The sequence below is a fragment of the Schistocerca nitens genome, chromosome 5 (genome assembly GCF_023898315.1).
Source record: "Schistocerca nitens isolate TAMUIC-IGC-003100 chromosome 5, iqSchNite1.1, whole genome shotgun sequence".
Taxonomy (NCBI): domain Eukaryota; kingdom Metazoa; phylum Arthropoda; class Insecta; order Orthoptera; family Acrididae; genus Schistocerca; species Schistocerca nitens.
The window spans coordinates 493,701,675-493,724,619 of NC_064618.1; the positions used below are offsets into that span (position 1 = coordinate 493,701,675).

The 22,945-nt window shown below is 37.4% G+C and overlaps 1 protein-coding gene across 3 annotated transcripts in view; it reads right to left on the reverse strand.

The window, feature by feature from the left end:
* LOC126260054 (arginine--tRNA ligase, cytoplasmic) overlaps positions 1–22,945 on the reverse strand; it is a 138,540-nt gene that overhangs the window by 72,338 nt on the left and 43,257 nt on the right. For all 3 annotated transcript variants that reach the window (XM_049957243.1, XM_049957244.1, XM_049957246.1), the window contains 2 exons: positions 6,007–6,178; positions 1,141–1,282 (listed from right to left, as the gene is read on the reverse strand). In XM_049957243.1, the coding sequence (XP_049813200.1) occupies positions 1,141–1,282; positions 6,007–6,178 (314 nt within the window). The remainder of the gene's footprint in view (positions 1–1,140; positions 1,283–6,006; positions 6,179–22,945) is intronic.

Consider the following 22,945-nt stretch of genomic DNA (forward strand, 5'->3'; position numbering starts at 1 on the left):
TCGAAGAGACATGAGAAAGAAACCTCATAATAAAACAAACAGTGTGCAAATGCAGGAACCAACCGAAGGAGAAAACAAATCATGAGGAAGAATTGTAAAAATGCATTGAATAGGGCAAGCGTACTGACACATCTTATCAGCGTAGAGACTGTCCAAACAATGCTAGACACTGTTTCGACTGCTGTATAACACCACATGATCAGGGAGCATTTTGTTTTATTATGGTTGTTGTTAATATTTCCAAAGAGGTATATTTTCTTCATATGGATAAGGTCAGATTATGTTTTGTTTTCATGTTTTATCACTGTTTCCATGTTCTCATTGCAAAACTTTTCTCTGATTTTCCAAAGGAACGCATTTGTTCATTGTTTGAACTGTTTCTTTTCATTGGAAATAAATCTGAAAAGCTATTGAAATTGTTTGAAATTATGCTTATGATTCTTACAAGCTTATCACATGATCCAAATGTGACTAATGGTTACGTGTGTTGTATTAGCTGTCAGTTCACTATCACCTGTAACGAGCCAGATACAAAAAGTAATATGCAAAGCAACTGCACACATAAAAATATGACACATGTAGCATTACAAGACTCTTATCAAAAATAAATATCTATCACTTTCATTAAATTTATGGAAGGTATATTTATGGGCACAAACTCCTAGCAGGACAGCGAGATCCAGAGGACATCGGTTAATACCTGTCTGAGGACAGTTTTACTGAAAGAATAAACTCCTAATATAGCAGTTCTATTTAAAATTACAGTGCAGCATAACTTCAATTGGAGAATACCTACATTCTCAACAATCACACACTATGTGCAATAATTGAAAAATTCTTTAGGGAACACCTATAACGATCACATGAAATGGCATAAAATGATAAAACACTATCAGTATTGTCAGAGAGACTTTCTTCCTTTCTATCTTTCTTCTACTTCTTGTGGGTAATTAAATATGAGAAAATTAAAAATTGAGATGAGTTTCTGTATGTTAAGAAGCCCTGCATCCAATCATTCAACTGGAAGAATCCTCTTGATGTCAAAACAGTAAAGATGTATGTACTCGTCAACTAAATTTTTTTGCAGAACGAAAATGAAAGTCAAAAAATATTAAATTTAAATCAGTTTATTTGCCTCACCTTTCCTTGAGACAGAGCAAATGAGCTCCCAAGCACTTGTTACCTCAGGATGAAATTTTTGAAGTTTGACAACACATTCATATGCTTTTTTCTTGAAATCTTGATCATTATCGAATCGAACTTTTGATTCCTTGTAAAATGCCTGTAGCAAAAGACAAAGAGTAGGTGCTATATAACACGTATCTAAAACACTCATAACGTAAAACAAAATGTTTCATGACTGGCCACACATGTCGAAGTTTGTTGCATGTCAATGCTGCTAAGCAACAGAATGTCAGATCATCTCTACAACACAGGTTTTTTTTTTTTTTACATTATTTCTTTATTTATTTTGCTCCCAAGAATTTTATCCTGACAATGTATAAAAGATATAGGACAAATCGTATGCACAGAAACAGAAAAAATGTAGCAGAGAACTATAGTAAAGCACAACAATAAGCTCTAATAATAATACTATATAGCACAGTTCAACAAAAATTATGTAACTTGTGCATCAGATTTGTATACAGCAATTTAATTACATTGTAACAGTCAAAGTAATATGAGTTATAATACTAACAGTAAGTATAATAAATGTTCTAGCAGAGTTAATACAAATTTGTCTTTACATATTCATCAGCTGCATAAAAAGGTTGTGCATGCATTATAATATATTTAATACAAATTTTTCTTTACATATTCATCAACCGCATAAAATAATGTTTAACTAAAATGTTCTTAACTTGATTCCTAAATGTACTGTTTTCTTGGACTGATAAGGGTAATTTCTTGTGGGGCACATCACCCATACTCCTTGTCAGAAGCAGATTCCTGATCAGTCTCTGGCTCTTAAGATGAATGTTTGCACTAGAGTGTATATTAAATACAGACAATATTTTTAATTTCCTGAATATTGGTTTAATGGCTGTTAGAGAAGACACCTGTTCCATTACCTTTGCGAGCTTCCTTTGCATCATCACAAAATATTTCCTATGTACTGACACCCAGAAAAGGGTACCATGAGAGATAGCTGAATATTCTAATGCAACATAAACTGTCTTTAATATTGTGCTATGACAGTAACACAGTGAGATAGGCAAACACAAGGGTTGCCATTAATAACGACCAGTCAAGTTGTTATTTGTTACTGATTTGTACCAACTCACTGAGTTCTGTTCAAGATCCTTCCTTTTTATAGCTTTTATTGTATTTACTACTGTCGGTATATTTTTGTCACAATTTTCTCCCAGGCGTAAATTTATGATAAATTTCTACTTCGGCAACTGCTTTAAGAGCTATTAAAATAAAAATCTCTGTATCTAGTTTATAACAGATAATTTACCGAGAATATTATCAATGAACGTCTTATCAATCCAAATACTATAACTCAAACACACAACTTTTTGTCTTAGCAAGAAAAATTTACTTGACATTCAGAATATGTACGGCTCTTAGCTAACACTATCAATATCAATGCCTTTACCACAACGTTTACAACTAATGTGGAAGTACTTTACGCACACCACAAAAAAGGATACAAATTTCGTTAACTATTTTTTCATTTTTATTAACAACATACTTTTTAAGGATTAACTGATTTGGAAGTAGGATTCAGAGCCTGAAATATATTTTAGTACTGTCTTAACACAGCAACACATTTTCAATAACATATTACTGTCAGGCAAAGGGGTACTTTATGACTAGAGAAAAAAATTCTAATTTTATTAATTGTTATTGCCTTTATTAATAACATACTTTTTAAAGAGACAGTGATGTATAAGTAGGGTTCAGAAACTGAAAATATTTAATATGTGAAAATCCTTTGTGAAAAGTCACACCTACTACTACATATCGGTTTAATTTTTGGATTAAGTTGAACTGAAAAAACTAAAACAAAGAATCTGATAGAAAATTTCAATGAGAACAATAAATATTTTCTTCAAAATTTTAAAATACACAGTACATGACCAGAATACAACATTTACAAAAGTGGACATAAAGTACCTCCACCCTCATTGGTATCCCTAGGGTTAAGGGCTTTGAAGTAGAGTTGGCCCAAAATATATATTAAAATAAATTTCTCAGTAATAGATTACAGAATTTAAATTGTCAGTATGCATCTTGGACATTTCCCATACAAACTTGCATAATGAAATTCACTTTCTGGAACTGGGGATATCAAGTGATGCTTTTCAATCAGGTAGTAAACTAGTCTTAAGGCAGCACATTGACATACCAGTTAGCAGAGGCTTGTTGGCATGGTTTTCTCCGAGGACAGCTTTTATGGGGCTCCCAAAGGCTCGGTCCATTCAGCCTTGCCTCCTACATCACAAGCAGGACTTGGGAGAAGTCATATTGGGTTTTGCCCTATTCTGTTGACGTTCATATTTGGTGGGCTTTATACTATAACTTACAACCTACGAATACAGCATCAACACATTGAGGATCTCTTACAAATGCTTCATTATTGGTATGATTTGTTGTAATAAAATGACAAGAAATGTCACAATGATGGTTAAGGAATTTTCATTTTTCACAGTTATTGTACTATAACTTGCGTATTATGAACTGCCATATCAAGGCAATGCCATTATGAAATGGAAAGCAGATATTGTACATAAACTTTTGTCTAGGGTGTTGTATTGTGTGCTCCCTCCCCTCCTACCCAAAATCTTGGTTATAGCGATGCACCAATCTGTAACATACTGCAATGTCTATGTTAGTTCCGATCACTAAATATCTTAAACCTCCACAGTATGGAAACCACAAACTATGCATGCTTCAGAGATTTTCTTGCTCAAGCTGTGGTTATATTCAACCATACAACACAAAAGCATAAAATAACATGAGAAGTCCCTAACTCCTCTCAAAATACAACATTCAAACACTAAAAAAATTATAGCTGAGCTTTCTTATATTTCTTATGTGACTGGTACTAACACTGCATGTGGTGGATGGATCGGTATTCTGATGGTTCACTATGTCATGTTATTTTTTTTTTTTTTTTTTTTTTATTTTCGTACATACCATGTGTTTTCTTTGAACTTTGAGGTTCATCTTTGACATACTGTCAGTTTGCAGTTGTTTATTAGGGGATCTGAATTTAAACTCCAACTGTTGTAGGTCCCTGATACTTCACATCCTTTCCAGCATCTTGTCTCCTTCCCTACTCAAGATTTGGAGTAGAATTTCTTTCTCACAATCATATATACACTTTTCTTCTCTCTTTCCTAATTCCTTCCTTCCACCTCTTCCAACAATAAAGTAACTGCTAAAAATATCCAGAAACTAGAGGTTTAAAATGTGATTTCCCCAATTTACTTTTATCAGCTTTTTATTGTGAATTTAGATTTCTGTCAGTTTACTGACATACATGTCCATGTCCTAACAGCCTAGTTTCAAAAACTGCTGTTAAATTAGGTTTATTTTAGAAAATTTCACTCTGCAGCAATGTGTGCACTGATATGAAACTTCCTGCCAGATTAAAACTGTAGAGACTTGAACTCGGGAACTTCGCATTTCACAGGCAAGTGCTCTACTGACTGAGCCACCCAAGCACGACTAACAACCCATCCTCACAGCTTCAATTCTGCCAGTATCTCGTCTCCTACTTTCCAAACTTCACAGAAGCTCTCTTGCAGAACTAGCAATCCTCGAAAAAAGGATATTGCGGAGACATGGCTTTGCCAAAGACTGGGGAATGTTTCCGGAATGAAATTTTCACTCTGCAAGAGAGTGTGTGCTGACATGAAACTTCCTGGCAGATTAAAACTGTGAGCCAGACCGAGACTTGAATTTGGGAACTTTGCCTTTTGTGGGCAAGTTCTCTACCAATTGAACTACCCAAATGTGACTCACAACCCATCCTCAAAGCTCCAATTCCGCCAGTATCACATCTTGAACTTTTCAAACTTCACAGAAGCTCTCCGGCGAAACTTGCAGAGCTAGCACTCGGTACATAATTTTAATCTGCCAGGAAGTTGCATATCACCATACACTCCTCTGCAGAGTGAACATTTCATTCTAGAAACATCCCCCAGGCTGTGGCAAAGCCATGTCTCCGCAATCTCCTTTCTTCCATGAGTGATGGTTCTGCAAGTTTCGCAGGAGAGCTTCTGTGAAGTTTGGAAGGTAGGAGACAAGGTACTGGCTGAATTGAAGCTGTGAGTAGGGATCATGAGTCTTGCTTTGGTAGCTGAGTCGGTAGAGCACTTGCCCGCAAAAGGCAAAGTTCCCGAGCTCAATTCTTGGCCCAGTAAACAGTTTTAATCTTCCAGAAGTTTCGTAGGTTTATTTTACTTTTCTTTTTTGCCATGATTGTACATAAGAAATATGCACTGAGAAGAGTAAATTTTAGAAGGAGTGTCATTCCTCCATACAAGAATTTTCACCGAAATGCCTGCGTTCCTTGACACTACTCTTATTCAGTGATTTTCGTGTAACATATACTAAGATTGCTTAATTTACAGGCATTGACAAATCAGTATGAAGAATGTTCTAAATAAAAATATCTACTTCAACTACAATGAAAAACAACATGTTGGACAAAAACATAAAAGGAACTGCAGTCTGGCTATCAGATTTCTATGCGCTCTTTTAAAATGAGTGTGGAGAGGGGGTGTACAAGTTTCTGCATGTCTTAATTGTCAACTTTCCTAGGAAAATGCTGCATATTTGTAACATCTACCTATCTTGAGAAAACAAAAGGAAATTACAATTTTTGTTTACTGCAAGTAACTTCATACTGAATGTAATTTTGTGTGTGTGTGTGTGTGTGTGTGTGTGTGTGTGTGTGTGTGTCACATACAAGTTTTCTCAATGTTATTAGAAGAACAGATTTTTACATATAATAAATCCAATGTATCCACATATAAATAAAACAGTTACCTGAAGGTCAGATATGGGTGGGACATTTGTTTGATAGTCTGGGAACTTCTCTTGGAGGTGAGCAATAAGCATACCAAACTGTGTGCCCCAGTCCCCAATATGGTTGATGCGGAGCACATCATGACCAAGAAACTCCAGCAATCGACAAATGCTTTCACCAATAATTGTAGAGCTGCAGAACAAATGTACAATTTTAGTGGTCTAAATATGAAGATGTTAGCTACATTGCTGTATCAAGGAAAATTCTAACAAGAAAACAAATAAATTACAGGACATAATTGTTAGTCAGTACTTACTTTCAGGAGGCAAAATGTATAGAACTGCTGATAGACACATACAAAAGAAAAAGTCACACACTAACTAGCTCTTGGAAACAATAGTTCATTAACTGGTGAGGTGAGAGGGATAGGTTGGGGAAAGTTGAGAAGGAAGAGCAAGACCCACAAGGCCACAGGACGAAAATGATCCTGAGGGTAGGTAAAGATGAAGGGGGAAAATTCAAGACAACACATTGGGCACTGCAACATAGTGTTTGTTGGTGACAGATACATTCTAGTATTTGAAATTTAACATTTCTGCAAGATTATAAGGCCTTTTAGTTAGTGCACTGGCAACTATCAATTTTGTGTGTACAAATATTATGAAAAGGAACATTGCTATTCACCATACAGCGGAGATGCTGTGTTGCATATGGGCACAACAAAGGACTGTCACAATATAAGCTTTCAGCCAGCAAGACCTTTGTGAAAAATAGGCAAAACACACACACACACACACACACACACAAACGCTAAGTGTGGCTTCAGCTGTCAGAGGCTGCAGTTATGTGTATGTGAGGTGTGTGTGTGTGTGTGTGTGTGTGTGTGTGATCCATTTCTGATAAAGACCATGTTGGCTGAAAGCTTATATTGTGACAGTCTTTTGTTATGCCTATCTGCAACTCAGCATCTCCGCTATATGGTGAGTAGCAACTTCCGTTTTCATAATATTGTTACACTCCATCCTGGATTTTCCACTGTTTAATTTTGTTTGTACATCGATTCATAATTCAGGCATGAAGTTTGTGCTTGTTTCAGGCACTAGAGCGCACTCATTCTGCTAATATGACAGCAGTTGCAGGTGCAGCCTGCCAACTGCACCCCTACTGGAACTAATGAATATATAGGCCGGAGCCCAAAGCTCAGTTGGCTGCTTGTGTATTGCTAATTGGATTGTACCTTGTCTGTGTGAGTACTTTTCGAGCAATAAATTACAATGTTCTTGGGTTAGAATACTTTTTGGAAGCAAGTATGGTATTCGACTCCATGTGTTCCACTTCAGTCAGTAATCCTTTGAGTTTAGTTTCCATAGAGACATTATTTTTGAAAGACTGACTTGGCAGAGGTATATTTATGGCTGCCGCTCAACGAGAAATTTAAATGCCTTCTAGTTATCAATACCCCATTTGTGCTTTATCAATACCAGTGTCTACCTTTTAGTGTGGCAGGCATGCTAGCTATTTTTCCACACCTTTTAGAGTGACTTATTGCATCCGTTCCATGCTGCATCAGCAATTTAGATGACATAGTAGTGTCTGGTGCCTCTACAGAGGAACATTTGCAGAACCTTCGTGCTCTACTTTGTGTTTTACAATCTGCAGGATTAAACTGCAATTTGGAAAAGACACAGTTTTTTCAACCATCCATTATTTTGAAATGTTGCATACTGGCAAATCATTGTGCCAGCATATTGATGCTATTACTGTGTTGCCATAACCCATGTCCGTAAAGGAATAGAGGCATCTTTAGGCACAATTGCATACTACCACAAATTCACACGGGACAGTCCCACTGTGGCACAACCAGTCCATGCATTATTATGTAAAGCTGTTCCTTTCCACTGGTCTCCGTCTTGTGACTCAGCATTCAAGTTGTTGACATCTGAGCTGCAGTCAACCCCCTGTTTAGTCATTTTGCAGCCTGACCAGCACCTTGTGTCAGCGACGGACATGCCTCAGTTTGGCCTTGGCACTGTCCTTACTTATAAGAATGCGGATGGTTCTGAATGCCCTATTGCATTGCCTCTAAATCCATTAATTCAGCACAACAGCATTACTCTCAAGTAGACAAAGAGGCTTTGGCTATTGTGTATGTTCTAAAAAAAATTCGTGTTTTTCTATACAGTTCAAAGTTTCACCTCATCACAGACTACAAACCACTGGTGTCTCTTTTTAACCATTCAACATCCTTGCTGGACAAAGCTGCACATCAAATATAGCCATGGGCTCTTTTCCTGTAATGATACAATCATGTGTGTGTATTTGAAAAAAAAAGGGAAACATACTTGGATGGAGGCCTAGACATTACATCGAGATAATATAAGCATTCAGCAAAACTTGTTACAAGAACTTTCAAGTGGAGAAAGCCAAGTCTTAATACACAAATTACTCACGAATGGATGAGAGTGTATTTTAATATTTGCTCAGTAAAGTGGCTTCTGATATTACAAAACAGAATACTCTCTTGAGAAATGCTGTGTGCGCAGAAGACAGGCAAACTGTGACACTGCGATTTCTTGATATGTGAGAGGGCTACTCTAGTTTACAACACAGCACTCGAATATCACATTGCACATTAACTAAAATAATTCTAGAAACATGTGAAGTGATTTATAAAGCACTGAAGGGGAACATGTGAAGGTAAAAAAATGGTTAGTACACTATATGGGCAATAAGAACTATTTTTAATTTTGAATAATTTAATTAGTGGAATCAGTCTTCCAACAACTACAAAATTAATAAAAAGTACAAAACAGATAAGGCAATTCTCAACTTGTGGCATCCAGAGTTCAAAACTAGACAAAGTGGAATGGAAAACTAAGGAAGAATGTTTTATTATAGAGTGTGACCACATCCTCTATTCTGGCTTGCTGAAAAGCCGCCTGGATGTTTCCAGATATAGGGGTGGATGGCTGTAGCTGTGATCATGGACATGAAGTCGCCTGAAGTATATTCTAACTGCCCATCAACACACAATTAATAGCATGCACCCTTACTCACCCCCATCCTAGTCGAAGCAAGTTTATTAAAAAAAAAAAAGTCGAAGAAACAAACCAACTTTGAAGCCATGTTTACAGAGACGGCAAATAGCTGTAGCAATGCCAGGGCTCGAAGCAGTCACATTTCACATTGCAGTGAACAGAAGATGAACGACTTTCATGATCAACTCTATGGCGAGGTCCTAGATTTGATCACATTTATTTGACGAGAGGTGATATTTGACATAGTTCCCTATTACACCATCAAATTTCTTTGACATAAATATTTGACATATCAACTTTGACAAAGAAATATAATACTGTAATACCGGCCATAGTGAGGAGGAAATCGGTTATAAGTGGTAATGAATGACCTGCGATTAAAAATTCGACACGTAGTAAGTTTAATGAACATATTCTTTAATCACCATAATATTTTGATACTTGAATTTTCTAGCTCTCTCGTTTAGAAACAACATAGTATCAGAAAATGCTCACAAGATCTGTTCATTAAGCAAAGCTTTAATATGCTATGTTGTCGTTGTTGTTGTTGTTGTGGTCTTCAGTCCTGAGACTGGTTTGATGCAGCTCTCCATGCTACTCTATCCTGTGCAAGCTTCTTCATCTCCTAGTACTTACTGCAACCTACATCCTTCTGAATCTGTTTAGTGTACTCATCTCTTGGTCTCCCTCTACGGTTTTTACCCTCCACGCTGCCCTCCAATACTAAATTGGTGATCCCCTGATGCCTCAGAACATGTCCTACCAACAGGTCCCTTCTTCTAGTCAAGTTGTGCCACCAACTCCTCTTTTCCCCAATTCTATTCAATACCTCCTCATTAGTTATGTGATCTAACCATCTAATCTTCAGCATTCTTCTGTAGCACCACATTTCAAAAGCTTATATTCTCTTCTTGTCCAAACTATTTATTGTCCATGTTTCACTTCCATACATGGCTACACTCCATACAAATACTTACAGAAACGACTTCCTGACACTTAAATCTATACTCAATGTTAACAAATTTCTCTTCTTCAGAAATGCTTTCCTTGCCATTGTCAGTCTACATTTTATATCCTCTCTACTTCGATCATCATCAGTTATTTTGCTCTCTTAATAGCAAAACTACTTCACTACTTTAAGTGTCTCATTTCCTAATCTAATTCCCTCAGCATCACCCAACTTAATTCGACTACATTCCATTATCCTCGTTTTGCTTTTGTTGATGTTCATCTTATATCCTCCTTTCAAGACACTGTCCATTCCGCTCAACTGCTCTTCCAAGTCCTTTGCTGTCTCTGACAGAATTACAATGTCATCAGTGAACCTCTAAGTTTTTATTTCCTCTCCATGGATTTTAATACCTACTCCAAATTTTTCTTTTGTTTCCTTTACTGCTTGCTCAATATACAGATTGAATAACATCGTGGAGAGGCTACATCTCTGTCTCACTCCCTTCCCAACTACTGCTTCCCTTTCATGCCCCTCGACTCTTATAACTGCCATCTGGTTTCTGTAAAAATTGTAAATAGCCTTTCGCTCCTTGCATTTTACCCCTGCCACCTTTAGAATTTGAAAGAGTATTCCAGTCAACATTGTCAAAAGCTTTCTCTAAGTCTACAAATGCTAGAAATGTAGGTTTGCCCTTCCTTAATCTTTCTTCTAAGGTAAGTTGTAAGGTCAGTATTGCCTCACGTGTTCCAATATTTCTACGGAATCCAAACTGATCTTCCCCCAGGTCGGCTTCTACCAGTTTTTTCCATTCATCTGTAAAGAATTCGCATTAGTATTTTGCAGCTGTGACTTATTAAACTGATAGTTCGGTTAATTTTCACATCTGTCAACACCTGCTTTCTTTGGGATTGGAATTATTATATTCTTCTTGAAGTCTGAGGGTATTTTGCCTGTCTCGTACATCTTGCTCACCAGATGGTAGAGTTTTGTCAGGACTGGCTCTCCCAAGGCCATCAGTAGTTCTAATGGAATGTTGTCTACTCCCGGGGCCTTGTTTCGACTCAGGTCTTTCAGTGCTTTGTCAAACTCTTCACGCAGTATCGTATCTCCCATTTCATCTTCATCTACATCCTCTTCAATTTCCTTAATATTGTCCTCTAGTACATTGCCCTTGTATAGACCCTCTATATGCTCCTTGCATTCCCTTCTTTGCTTAGAACTGGGTTTCCGTCTGAGCTCTTGATATTCATACAAGTGGTTCTCTTTTCTCCAAAGGTCTCTTTAATTTTCCTGTAGGCAGTATCTATCAGTATCTATCTTACCCCTAGTGAGATAAGTCTCTACATCCTTACATTTGTCCTCTAGCCATCCCTGCTTAGCCATTTTGCACTTCCTGTCGATTTCATTTTTGAGACGTTTGTATTCCTTTTTGCCTGCTTCATTTACTGCATTTTTATATTTTCTCCTTTCATCAATTAATTCAATATTTCTTCTGTTACCCAAGGATTTCTACTAACTGTCATCTTTTTACCTACTAGATCCTCTGCTGCCTTCACTACTTAATTCCTCAGAGCTACCCATTCTTCTTCTTCTACTGTATTTCTTTCCCCCATTCCTGTCAATTGTTCCCTTATGCTCTCCCTGAAACTCTACAACCTCTGGTTTAGTCAGTTTATCCATGTCCCATCCCCTTCAATTCCCACCTTTTTGCAGTTTCTTCAGTTTTAATCTACAGTTCATAACCAATAGATAGTGGTCAGAGTCCACATCTGCCGCTGGTAATGTCCTACAATTTAAAACCTGGTTCCTAAATCTCTGTCTTACCATTATATACTCTATCTGATACCTTCTAGTATCTCCAGGATTCTTCCACGTATACAGCCTTCTTTTATGATTCTTGAACCAAGTGTTAACTATGATTAAGTTATGCTCTGTGCAAAATTCTACCAGACGGCTTCCTCTTTCATTTCTTAGCCCCAATCCATATTCACCTACTATGTTTCCTTCTCTCCCTTTTCCTACTCTCGAATTCCAGTCACCCATGACTATTAAATTTTCGTCTCCCTTCACTACCTGACTAATTTCTTTTATCTCATCATACATTTCATCAATTTCTTCCTTCATCTGCAGAGCTAGTTGGCATATAAACTTGTACTACTGTAGTAGGTGTGGGCTTCAGGTCTATCTTGGCCACAATAATGTGTTCACTATGCTGTTTGTAGTAGCTTACCTGCACTCCTATTTTTTTATTCATTATTAAACCGACTCCTGCATTACTCCTATTTGATTTTGTATTCATAACCCTGTATTCGTCTGACCAAAAGTCTTGTTCCTCCTGCCACGGAACTTCACTAATTCCCACTATATCTAACTTTAATCTATCCATGTCCCTTTTTAAATTTTCTAACCTACCTGCCCGATTAAGGGATCTGACATTCCACGCTCCAATCCGTAGAACGCCAGATTTCTTTCTCCTTATAACGACGTCCTCTTGAGTAGTCCCCGCCCGGAGATCCGAATGGGGGACTATTTTACCTCCGGAATATTTTACCCAAGAGGACACCACCATCATTTAACCATACAGTAAAGCTGCATGCCCTCGGGAAAAATGAAGGCTGTAGTTTCCCCTTGCTTTCAGCCGTTCGCAGTACCAGAACAGCAAGGCCATTTTGGTTAGTGTTACAAGGCCAGATCAGTCAATTATCCAGACTGTTGCCCCTGCAACTACTGAAAAGGCTGCTGCCCCTCTTCAGGAACCACACGTTTGTCTGGCCTCTCAACAGATATCCGTCCGTTGTGGTTGCAGCTATGGTACGGCCATCTGTATCGCTGAGGCATGCAAGCCTCCCCACCAACGGCAAGGTCCATGGTTCATGGGGGGAGGTTATATACTATAACAAAATTAAATTTATGGCTGTCACTTTGTGATTGTTCAATGATGGAAATAATATTTTTTATGATATTTAAATGAAAATTAAACTAAGAATTGCCTGTTTGAGTCTCGGCTGCCTTCAGTATTACAATTCTCGAAGCTGTCCATTCATCTTCTACTGTATTCTTTTCCTCTGAGCTAAACCTTGCATACTGCTTCATTTAAAACTCTGTACAACTAGTGATTCTCTCAATTTATCCACATCCCATATCCTTAAATTCCTGCCTTTCTGAAATTTTTCAGTTTTAATCTGCAGTTCACAACCAATAAATTACGATTTTAGTCAACATCTGCCCTTTCCTATAAGTTTCTCAAAAAAATTATTAGTAGTTATTTAACTGGGGTCTGTGCAAAGTTCTGCCTGGCAGTTTTCTTTTTTATTTCTCTCCCCCAGTCCAAGTTTCCATGCTATTTTTCCTTCTCTACATTTCCTTCCATTGAATTCTAGTCTCCCATTAGAATTAAATTTACTTATCCTTTTACCAGTCCAATTATTTTTTTACCATTATTCAATTTCTTCATCATCTGCAAACCTAGTCTACATATAAACTTAGAGACACCTGTAGTGCTTGTTGACATTGTTATCTGTCTTGGCTACAATAATATGTCCCTTAAGATATTCACAGTAGTCTACCAGCATTTTCATTTTCTTATTCTTTATGAAACCTACTCCTGCATAGTCCCTACTTAATTTTTGGTTGACATGGCCGGATGTATCAGTTACCTATCTATATGGTAAAGTGATCTGACCCGCAACACTCCAAAACGTAGAACACCAGTAATTTTTTTTTTTTTTTTTTTTTCTGATGATAATCTCCTTCTGAGTATTATTCACCTTGTAGAGTTGGTCATCTTAGCCTTCAGGCTCACTTGTAAGCTTGTAGCTGCTGTGTCACACACTTGCAGCTGGGAGGTGCAATGAGGCAGGAGCTGCTGATAGACAATGGTCGCAGTGAACTTGCGGAATCTCACTGTGCTCGTGAGACTTGTGAGACATGTAGGCACTTGAGTGCCGTTTGTCTTAGTGCTGTGACAACGAAGGAGCACCTTCTATAAGTGTTAGCAGATGAAATCACATTCTACCAGACAGACTCAAAATAATTCCGAATAGTCCCAGCTGGGATAGTTTCAAGCAACTAATTTAATTTAATTTCGAATTTGTGTCATTTCTTGTTAGATGAACAATGTGCCCAAGACAAAGTTATGAAGTGACCTGAATTTTCCCTCATTTAGTCTGATAACCATGTCAAATAAGAGTGCTTAAGTTTTATTTTCATACCTTTTTTTTAATTTTTGAAGAATGGTAGATTAAAATTGTACAAACTGGTCCATTTCTTCTGCACATTATCTGATTTAATTTATCTAGATTCCAAATAAAGTTAAACACTAAGTCACAGACAAAGATTCAGGAATATCACAACAGGCCACAGTCACAAGAAATGAAAATAGAAAGTAATTTTTGGGAACCTGTTTCATTGAATAGTGTGAATGATATTTCTTATTTAACGAAAGAATTTTCAGATTGTATAATTTCAATCCACCGCTCCTCAAGAGATTAAAAAAGATGTGAAAATAAAACTTAAGGGCTCTTATTTGACATTGTCATCAGAGCAAATAAGTGGAACTTTAACTTTGTCTTGGGCACCTTGCTCATCTAACATGGAATGACGCAAATTTGAAATAAAATTAAACTAGTGGCTTGAAACTATCTCAGCTGGAGCTATTCCGAATTATTATGGGTCTATCCAGTAGAACGTACATTTCATCTGCTAACACTTATAGAATGTGCACCTTCGTTGTCGCAGCACCATGACAAACGGCAGTAGTGTGTCCATGTCTCACAAGTCTAGCAAGTGCAACGAGGGCTCATTGCGACCGTTGTTTATTACCATCTCCTACCTCATTGCACCTCATGACCGTAAGTATACAACGCAGCAGCAATGAGTTTACAAGTGAGCCTGAAGGCTAAGACCAGCTCCACCAGATGGGGAATACACAGAAGTAGTTTGTCATCAGGAAAAACAATACTGGTGTTCTACATGGAGCAATGAAGGTCAGATCTCTTCACCAGGTAGACAGGTAATTGAATTTCGAAAAGGGAAAGGTAGGATGAAATTAGAAAGAGGGGGGGGGGGGGGGTTAAAAAGAACAGAACAGTCGACCATGTCAGCCAAAAACTAAATAGGAGCTAGGCAGGAGTAGGTCAAATAATAAGAAAATAGAAATGTGGGTAAACTACTATGAACAGCTTAGTGAACATATCTCTGTAGCCAAGACGGATACAATGTTAACAAGCATGCAGGTGTCTAAGCTTATATGAAGACTAGCTTTGCAGATGATGAAGAAATTGAAAGAATGTACAATGTTATAAAAAAAAATATTCAGACTGACAAAGGATGAGAAATTTTAATTCTGATGGGGGACTAGAATTCAATAGTAAGAAAGTGTAAAGAAGGAAAAATAGTATGAAAACTTGGACTGTGGGAGAGAAATAAAAAAGTAATCTGCCAGGCAGAATTTTGCACAAAGTTCAGTTAAATAACTACCAACAGTTGTTTTAAGAACCATGAACGAAAGTTTTGAATGTGGAAAAGACCTGGAGACACCCGAAGGTTTCAGACAGATTACATAATCATACGACAGAGATACAGAAGCCAGATATTACACTGCAAAACATTTGCAAGGGTAGACGTGGACAACAACCGTAATTCACTGGTTATGAACAGCAGATTAAAATTGAAGAACGGCAGAAAGTCAGGAATTTAAGGATATGGGACATGGATAAATTGAGAGAATCACTGGTTGAGCAGAGTTCCAAAAGAAGCAATATGCAAGGATTGGCTTAGAGGAAAGGACTACAGTAGAAGATGAATGGATAGCTTTGGGAGATGCAATACTGAAGGCAGCCGAGACTCAAGCAGGCAAATACATAAGGACGTGTAGAAATTCTTGGACATCATTTGAGGTACTGAATTTAATTGACAGAGAAGAAAATATAAAAATACTTTACATGAAGCAGGCAAATGAGAATGCATCATCATCATCATCATCATCATGATTTCTTTCCTGTGAACAACATGCCTCCTCCGATTTCTGCCCTGGAATTCTCTCTCCCATGCATCTTACATTACACTTATCCTCTTGAGATCCTTTTAACCTGGTCTGTACATCTCTTCATAGGCTACCCAATGGGTCTTGTTCCTGGTACTTCCATCTCCAAATATTGACATGGAGTTTGAGTTGTCTGCATTCACTTCATGTGACTGAACCAGTTCAATCTAGCAACACTCATTCTATCGTCCATGGTCAAGGTTACCTGCAGTTCCCTCCTAACATTTTTGTTCCTGACTCTGACCCTCCTGATTTTTTTAGAGATGATTTAAGGAACTTAATTTCACATGCCTATATCTGACTCTCTTCTCTCATATTTACAATACAGGTCTCCAGACAATACATCGCGATTGGCACGAGATCTAAAAAATGACATTGACCGGGTTGCAAAATGATAAAGCTGGAATGACTAGGGTAAAGGTAGTTGCCATGCACAAGTGAAATTAAAGAAACTTTTGGAGAAAAAAAGAAAAAAAATTACAAATATTAAGACCTCAGATGGCAAAAACAGAAGGCTGCAAGATGGAATGAATATACACGGATTCTGTGTAAGATAAACAAACTACACACCAATAATATAGAAAGTGTTTGATGAAAATTAAGCCACAGTACAACAACCTCCTCAAAATACGGTTCACAGTATGTGACAGCAGACAAATACAGACAATTTATATGTAATAAAGAAGTCTATGATTTTTATAGATTGGCTAAATATCACAAAATCCATCAACAAAATGGAAGAATAGTATTGAATGACTGGAATACAAGAATAAAGAGCTGTCATATAATTCCATATCTCACATGGAATTTACAGGTCTACAACACAGGACTGCAATTTAATCCAGAAGAATTCCTTTTGCACAGAAGAGTATTGCACTCATTGGAAAAAGAAATTAATACTCTGAGGTTGCCAATGAAAGTTATTTGGGCCTCAAATGAGCACAATATAAAACATGACTTTCATGATAAACATTATTTTATAGTTGTGCTGCTCGGCTTTACTAAGAATTCCCTAACCTGTCTGGTGGAATACAGGAATTCATATAGACAAAATCGAAAAAAAAAAAGATATGCACAAATAGCTCACTGCCTTCAAATGTCAACATAAACATTGCTGATTCCAGTAGCCAACAACAACAGGTACACTTTAGGCAACAGCAAAACCGATTAAGGTAGTTTGTTGTTCTTTCATAATATTCTAGTAAATTGATGCCATCTCTTTACTGCACACCACAGACTGAATTTTCATTTGCCATTACAAATGCAAAACACATTTTATTGTTCATTGATTGACAGCTGCTCATATATCAAATGAACATATGGAATATTTTATTTTACAGCTTCTGAAAAGCTAGTCTTCCACTAGACAGAGTAAAGGAGCCCAAAAACAAAGCTGACACTCTTACCTGGTGGAACATGCACTTACAACACATTGTAACAGTAGCAGAGCACTGGTGTGACAACTACACTACACCACAACCTTGCATAGATTGCCGTTAGTAACACAGCTGTTTTACACTCTCTTAACTGATCAACATAAGGATTATTTATTAGAAATGATGTAAACAAGAGTAGTTCAAGCTTTACAAATATATATATATATATATATATATATATATATATATATATATATATATATATATATATATATATATATATATATATATGATGGTACACTCCACTGCAGCATAGAGTATTTGGCACTAAAGTGTGCGTCATATATCTTGGCGGCCGAGTTTAGGTTCGTTCTGCGCATCTGACGTCACAAAACACAGTCAGCCAATGAACAGAGAACGACGTTGCCAGATCTCGACTGCAGTGCAGAGCACGGACGAGTGTCTTCAGTTTTAGAAACGTTCAGTCATAAATAAAGTAATAGAACAAAAGCAATGTCTTGATAGCAGACTTTCTTTTATAGAAAGTTTGGAAAAAGCATTCTTTATACCAATTGCTTCATATTCTATTAATTAATTAAACCAAACAAGCAATAAGACTCCTAATTCAGGCGATAGCAAGGAAAGTTGTTTGTTTCAATCTCACGAACTGCTTTTTCGCAATAAAGAACAGCGGTAATTGTTTATTTCCTATTGTACTTCGACGAAGCGTGAGTAATTCACAGTCATACCAACAGTGTTTATAAGTAGTTGCGTGAGGTGTTAGATTCCTTATGGAGTTACACTATTCGATGAGCTGAGGTAGCGGAACGGTTAAGGTGTTGGGCTGCCAAGTGAATGGTTATGAATTCAAACCTTGTGCGGTGCTTAATATTTTCTTTATTTAAAAACAATATTGGAGTGCCTTACTTCACGAATTTTATTCGTTTGAATGAAATTTCTAGTGCTTTGCCTCTTCATTAACTTTTTCGCTGCTGCAGACACGTGCTCCCCGCATTCCGCGCTGTGCGCGATTTTGTCATCACTGCACTTCTCGCCTGTGCAGACACATGGTGTTCCCACTGCTTTGACACACTTATCATTCGATTTCACAAAAACTATTTGGCCAAAAAATTTGATTTTTACACGTCTTCTTGACTGATACCTTCCCCCCATAAATGACTTAATTTTGTTTCGATGTGCAGCATTAAATGTAGTAAACCATTGCATGAAATTTTGAAGAGTTTGCAGAGGTAAAAGTCCATAGCGTATACTTTCCATATGGTCGATTTTAGTTGCCACAATGTTGAGAATGAAATGTGGACAAGATACCTAAATTTCATATAATATTTACTGTATAACAATATCTCATTTAATTTAAGTACCACATAGGTGTCGTATGTAATATTGAGAAATATTCCGTCTTTCGTGACTGTAATATAAGTTTTATTTACACAGGGCGCGTTTGGCTTTATTTTAAAGCACTTCCATCGGTGAAAGGTATGGCACATACACAATGGTATTCATGTTCTATTTCTTGTTTTTGTTCCACAGTCGCAGTTTTACCAATGGTATTGAAATATATCCCTCTTCTGCAACTGTAATAAGCGACTTATTTAGACCAGACGCGTTTCTCTCCTTTGAAGCATCATAAGAGGACTGTATTTTGTGTCCTCCATTGCCAAGTCACCTTTCGTAGTTTTGTGCTGCGGTAGCACAATATTCAACGTTTGTGTTGGCTCATCAGTGTTTTAGCAAATAAATGCTGCTTGTGTGTGCCACACACAAAATTATATTTGACATAGCTCTGAGCACTTCACTGACAGACGGTATATTCAAAGTCCTAATGTTTTTGTAAGTCCACAGTTTTGTTTAATGTATTTTGTCTACTTCCTTTTGATTGATTGAAGTGCTTTAAAATACAGCCAAATGTGCCCAGTGTAAGTAAAACTTTTGTTACAGTCGCGAAAGGTGGAATATTTCTCAATATTACATACGACACTTATGTGGTACTTAAATTAAATGAAATATATAGGTATCTTGTCCACATTTCATTCTCAACATTGTGGCAACTAAAATCGACCATCCGGAAAGTGTATTCTATGGACTTTACCTCTGCAAACTCTTCAAAATTTCGTGCAATGGTTTACTATATTTAATGCTGCATAATAACTGTGTTGAACATCGAAACAAAATTAAGTCATTAATGGGGGGAAGGTATCAGTCAAGAAGATAGGTAAAAATCTAATTTTTGGGCCAAATAGTTTTTGTGGAATCGAATGATAAAGAGTGTCAAAGCAGTCGGAACACAATGTGTCTGCACAGGCGAGCAGTGCAGTGACAAAATCGCCCACAGTGCGGAATGCAGGGAGCACGTCTTTGTAGCAGCGAAAGGGTTAATGCGGCCGTGGTGGCTTTACTTCATGAACTGCGCGCTCCCCCCTAAACGTAAGCTTGCGAACTATGCTATACTATGGCGCTGCTTCTCTTGGCGCGTGCGTCTTGTGCAACTGGCAACGCAGCAATCTCCCACGTCTAGGCGGGCATGTGTGAGCTGCCAAGATAAAAGAATTGAACTATAGTGGGACGAAACAACTAGTCAGAAAACAACGAAAGTATTCCTTCATTGTATCTTTATAATGTGCAAATGTTCTTGTGGTATGGCTTCTGTGATTTTTCAAAGTTGACAATCTCAACATCCAGAAAAAGAGCATACCTCTTTCCTAAGTATTTCTATGTATGTTACACCTCTTGTCCAACCAAAATATGTCACAATATTCCAATGAGGTACAAGACAGCAATGACCATCATGCAATATAGCCAGAATAGGAGCATGTAGCCAGGGAGCAATGATCAGGAAATGGTTAATAGTGTTATCCACATATCCCTCTCACTGCTGATTCTATGAAGAACTTCCTTGTTCCTTATCACTCCACTAAATTTTTCGCCATCATTCTGTAATACATCTCAAATGCTTCAACTCTTTTCTTTCCCGATTTCCCAACAGTCTATATTCACTTCCATATACAGTGTTCTACTGCACAAATACATTCTCAGATATTTCTTTCTCAAATTGAAGTCTATGTTTGACAATATTTGTTTGCTAGGTAACAGAATTCCTTTATTCTGTCTACTACATAGCCCCAATTTCAATTTTTAAGTTTGACGCTAATCTCATTTCTATTTCTGCTCAATACTTTTATCTTCTTTTGTTTACTCTCAATCTGTTTTCCAAACTCAGTAAACTGTTTCATCCCATTCTACAAATCATGTAATTCATTCTCACTTTCACAGAGGACAGTAATGTCATTAGCAAATCTTATCATTGATAGGGCCTATCCTTTCTCCTTGAATTTTAATCCCTGTTCTGAACCTTTCTTTTATTTCTGTCATTGCTTCATCGACATACTGGATTAACAGTAGAGGAGAAAGACTGCATTCTTGTCTCATGCCATTTTTGACTTGAACACATCTCTCTTGGTCTTCCACTCTTACTGTTCCCTTACAGTTCTCGTACATATTGCACATTACCCCATTTTCTCCATAGTGTGTATCGATTTATCTGAGAGTTTCACATATTTGCACCACTTTACATAGCCTACCATTTTTTCTACAAAACTAGCTCTTTTCTTTCAAGTCTTGCTTCTTTTAACACGTATAGCGGTAGAACTGCCTGTCTGCTACCATTACCATTATCAAAGCCAAAATAATTGTTATCTCACAATTCTTAATTTTCTTTTCCCTTCTTTGGTATATTACTCTTGCCAATAACTTCAATACAAAAGCTGCCAAGTATACTGTACTATACTTCTCACATTTCTTTTCCCTTATTATACTTTGTGTTTGTGTGAATGACTTTCCTCCAAGCTATAAACTATGCAAACTTTGGTGCCAAAAAACCGACGCCCAAAAAAATCCAAATGTGGAAGATGTACAAAACAATGTATCAGAAGTAAGAACTACAATTTCTGACAAGATTATGAAAATGACAGATTGCTACTCACCATATAGAGGAGGTGAGTTGCAAACAGGCACATCAAAAAGACTGCTGAACATATGAGCTTTCAATCAAAAAAGCTTTCTCTAAAGTAGACAAGACACACACATTCACGCAAGTTCAACACACACACACACACACACACACACACACACACACACACACACCACTGTCTCTGGCCACTGAGGCCTCACTTTTTTATGAAAAGGATAGATTGCTACTCACCATATAGTGGCGACATCCCGTTGCAGACAAGCATAACAAAAAGACTGCTGTGTATTCAAGCTTTCAGCTAAAAGGCCTTCTTCTGAAGTAGAAAACACACACACACTGACACAAGCCCAACTCTCCCACACATGACCATCTCTGGTCTCGGTGGTCAGAGACAATGGTCATATGCCTGTGATTTGCGCTTGTGTGAAAGTGTGCATCTTATCTACTTTAGGAGAAGGCCTTTTGGCCAAAAGCTCACATTTTTAGCAGTCTTTTTGACCCGAAATCTCCTCTTTATGGTGTGCAAAAATCTACCCTTTTCATAATCTTGCCATTAGCCCATCCTGGATTTTTCATTGTTTAATTAATATTTCTGAGGGAGATGGTGTTGTACATAGGCCTAGCAGCCACACATCTAGCAAGATTGAAAAGGTCAGTGTTATACTAAGTACAGTTGCTGAAGAGATGTAAAACAAAGTGGAAAAGTGAAAGCAATTGCCAATAAGTTTTAATATGGTAGAGTGGTATGACTTCAGGAAATGAGTTTGCCACAGAACAGCATTTCAGATCATACAGGGCATGAGGTACTTGTGGAATCAATGGGTAGAAGAGTCATATGCAGGATTGAGTGTACTGGAGCACTTAATGTGACTACTGCACAGAATGACCATCTTGCTCACATGGCAGTAAAGACAGTCCAGCTTCACCAAAGCATTCACTTGATGCAGAAGCACTGAAACAGGTGCACTTGTCTCTGTCAACTGTTCTGCCTCATCTGTTGTGGCCCACACTCACAGGCAGTGTGCCATTTTGTCAACTTCAATTATTTTGAACTACAACATCCTCAGATTGCAAAGAAAACTGGTTAAGCCATCACTGGTGTGTTAAGTGGCAAAAAGTTGAGCTACTGAGAAACTCCCACTTGAAACTGTGCTATGTTGATGACGACATACTGTGTCATGGCTACTGCAGGGAGTTCAATCTGGCAGCCTGAACTGCTGAGTGGCACAGTGGACAAGAATTAAGAGTTACAGTTCAGGGTACCATATTTCCTATGCTGCTTTCACTGAGGATTAAAATACCTTTCATAACACATAAAATCTCACTTTTGAGGAATACAGTACTGTAAAAAGACCTTAAAAAGTATCCATAAAAACCTGAGCCTTTGCTAAATTTTAAATAAGGAGTAAAATAGTGACTGTAAAAATTGTGAAACAACTATGCATCCAAATGTGACTGGTTGTTTAATTACTAAGAAGAATAAAGTAACCACCCTTAATACACACTAAACCTTAGAATCTTCTCGCCACTCATCTTATTGTTACCTCAAACAGAGGGCATCT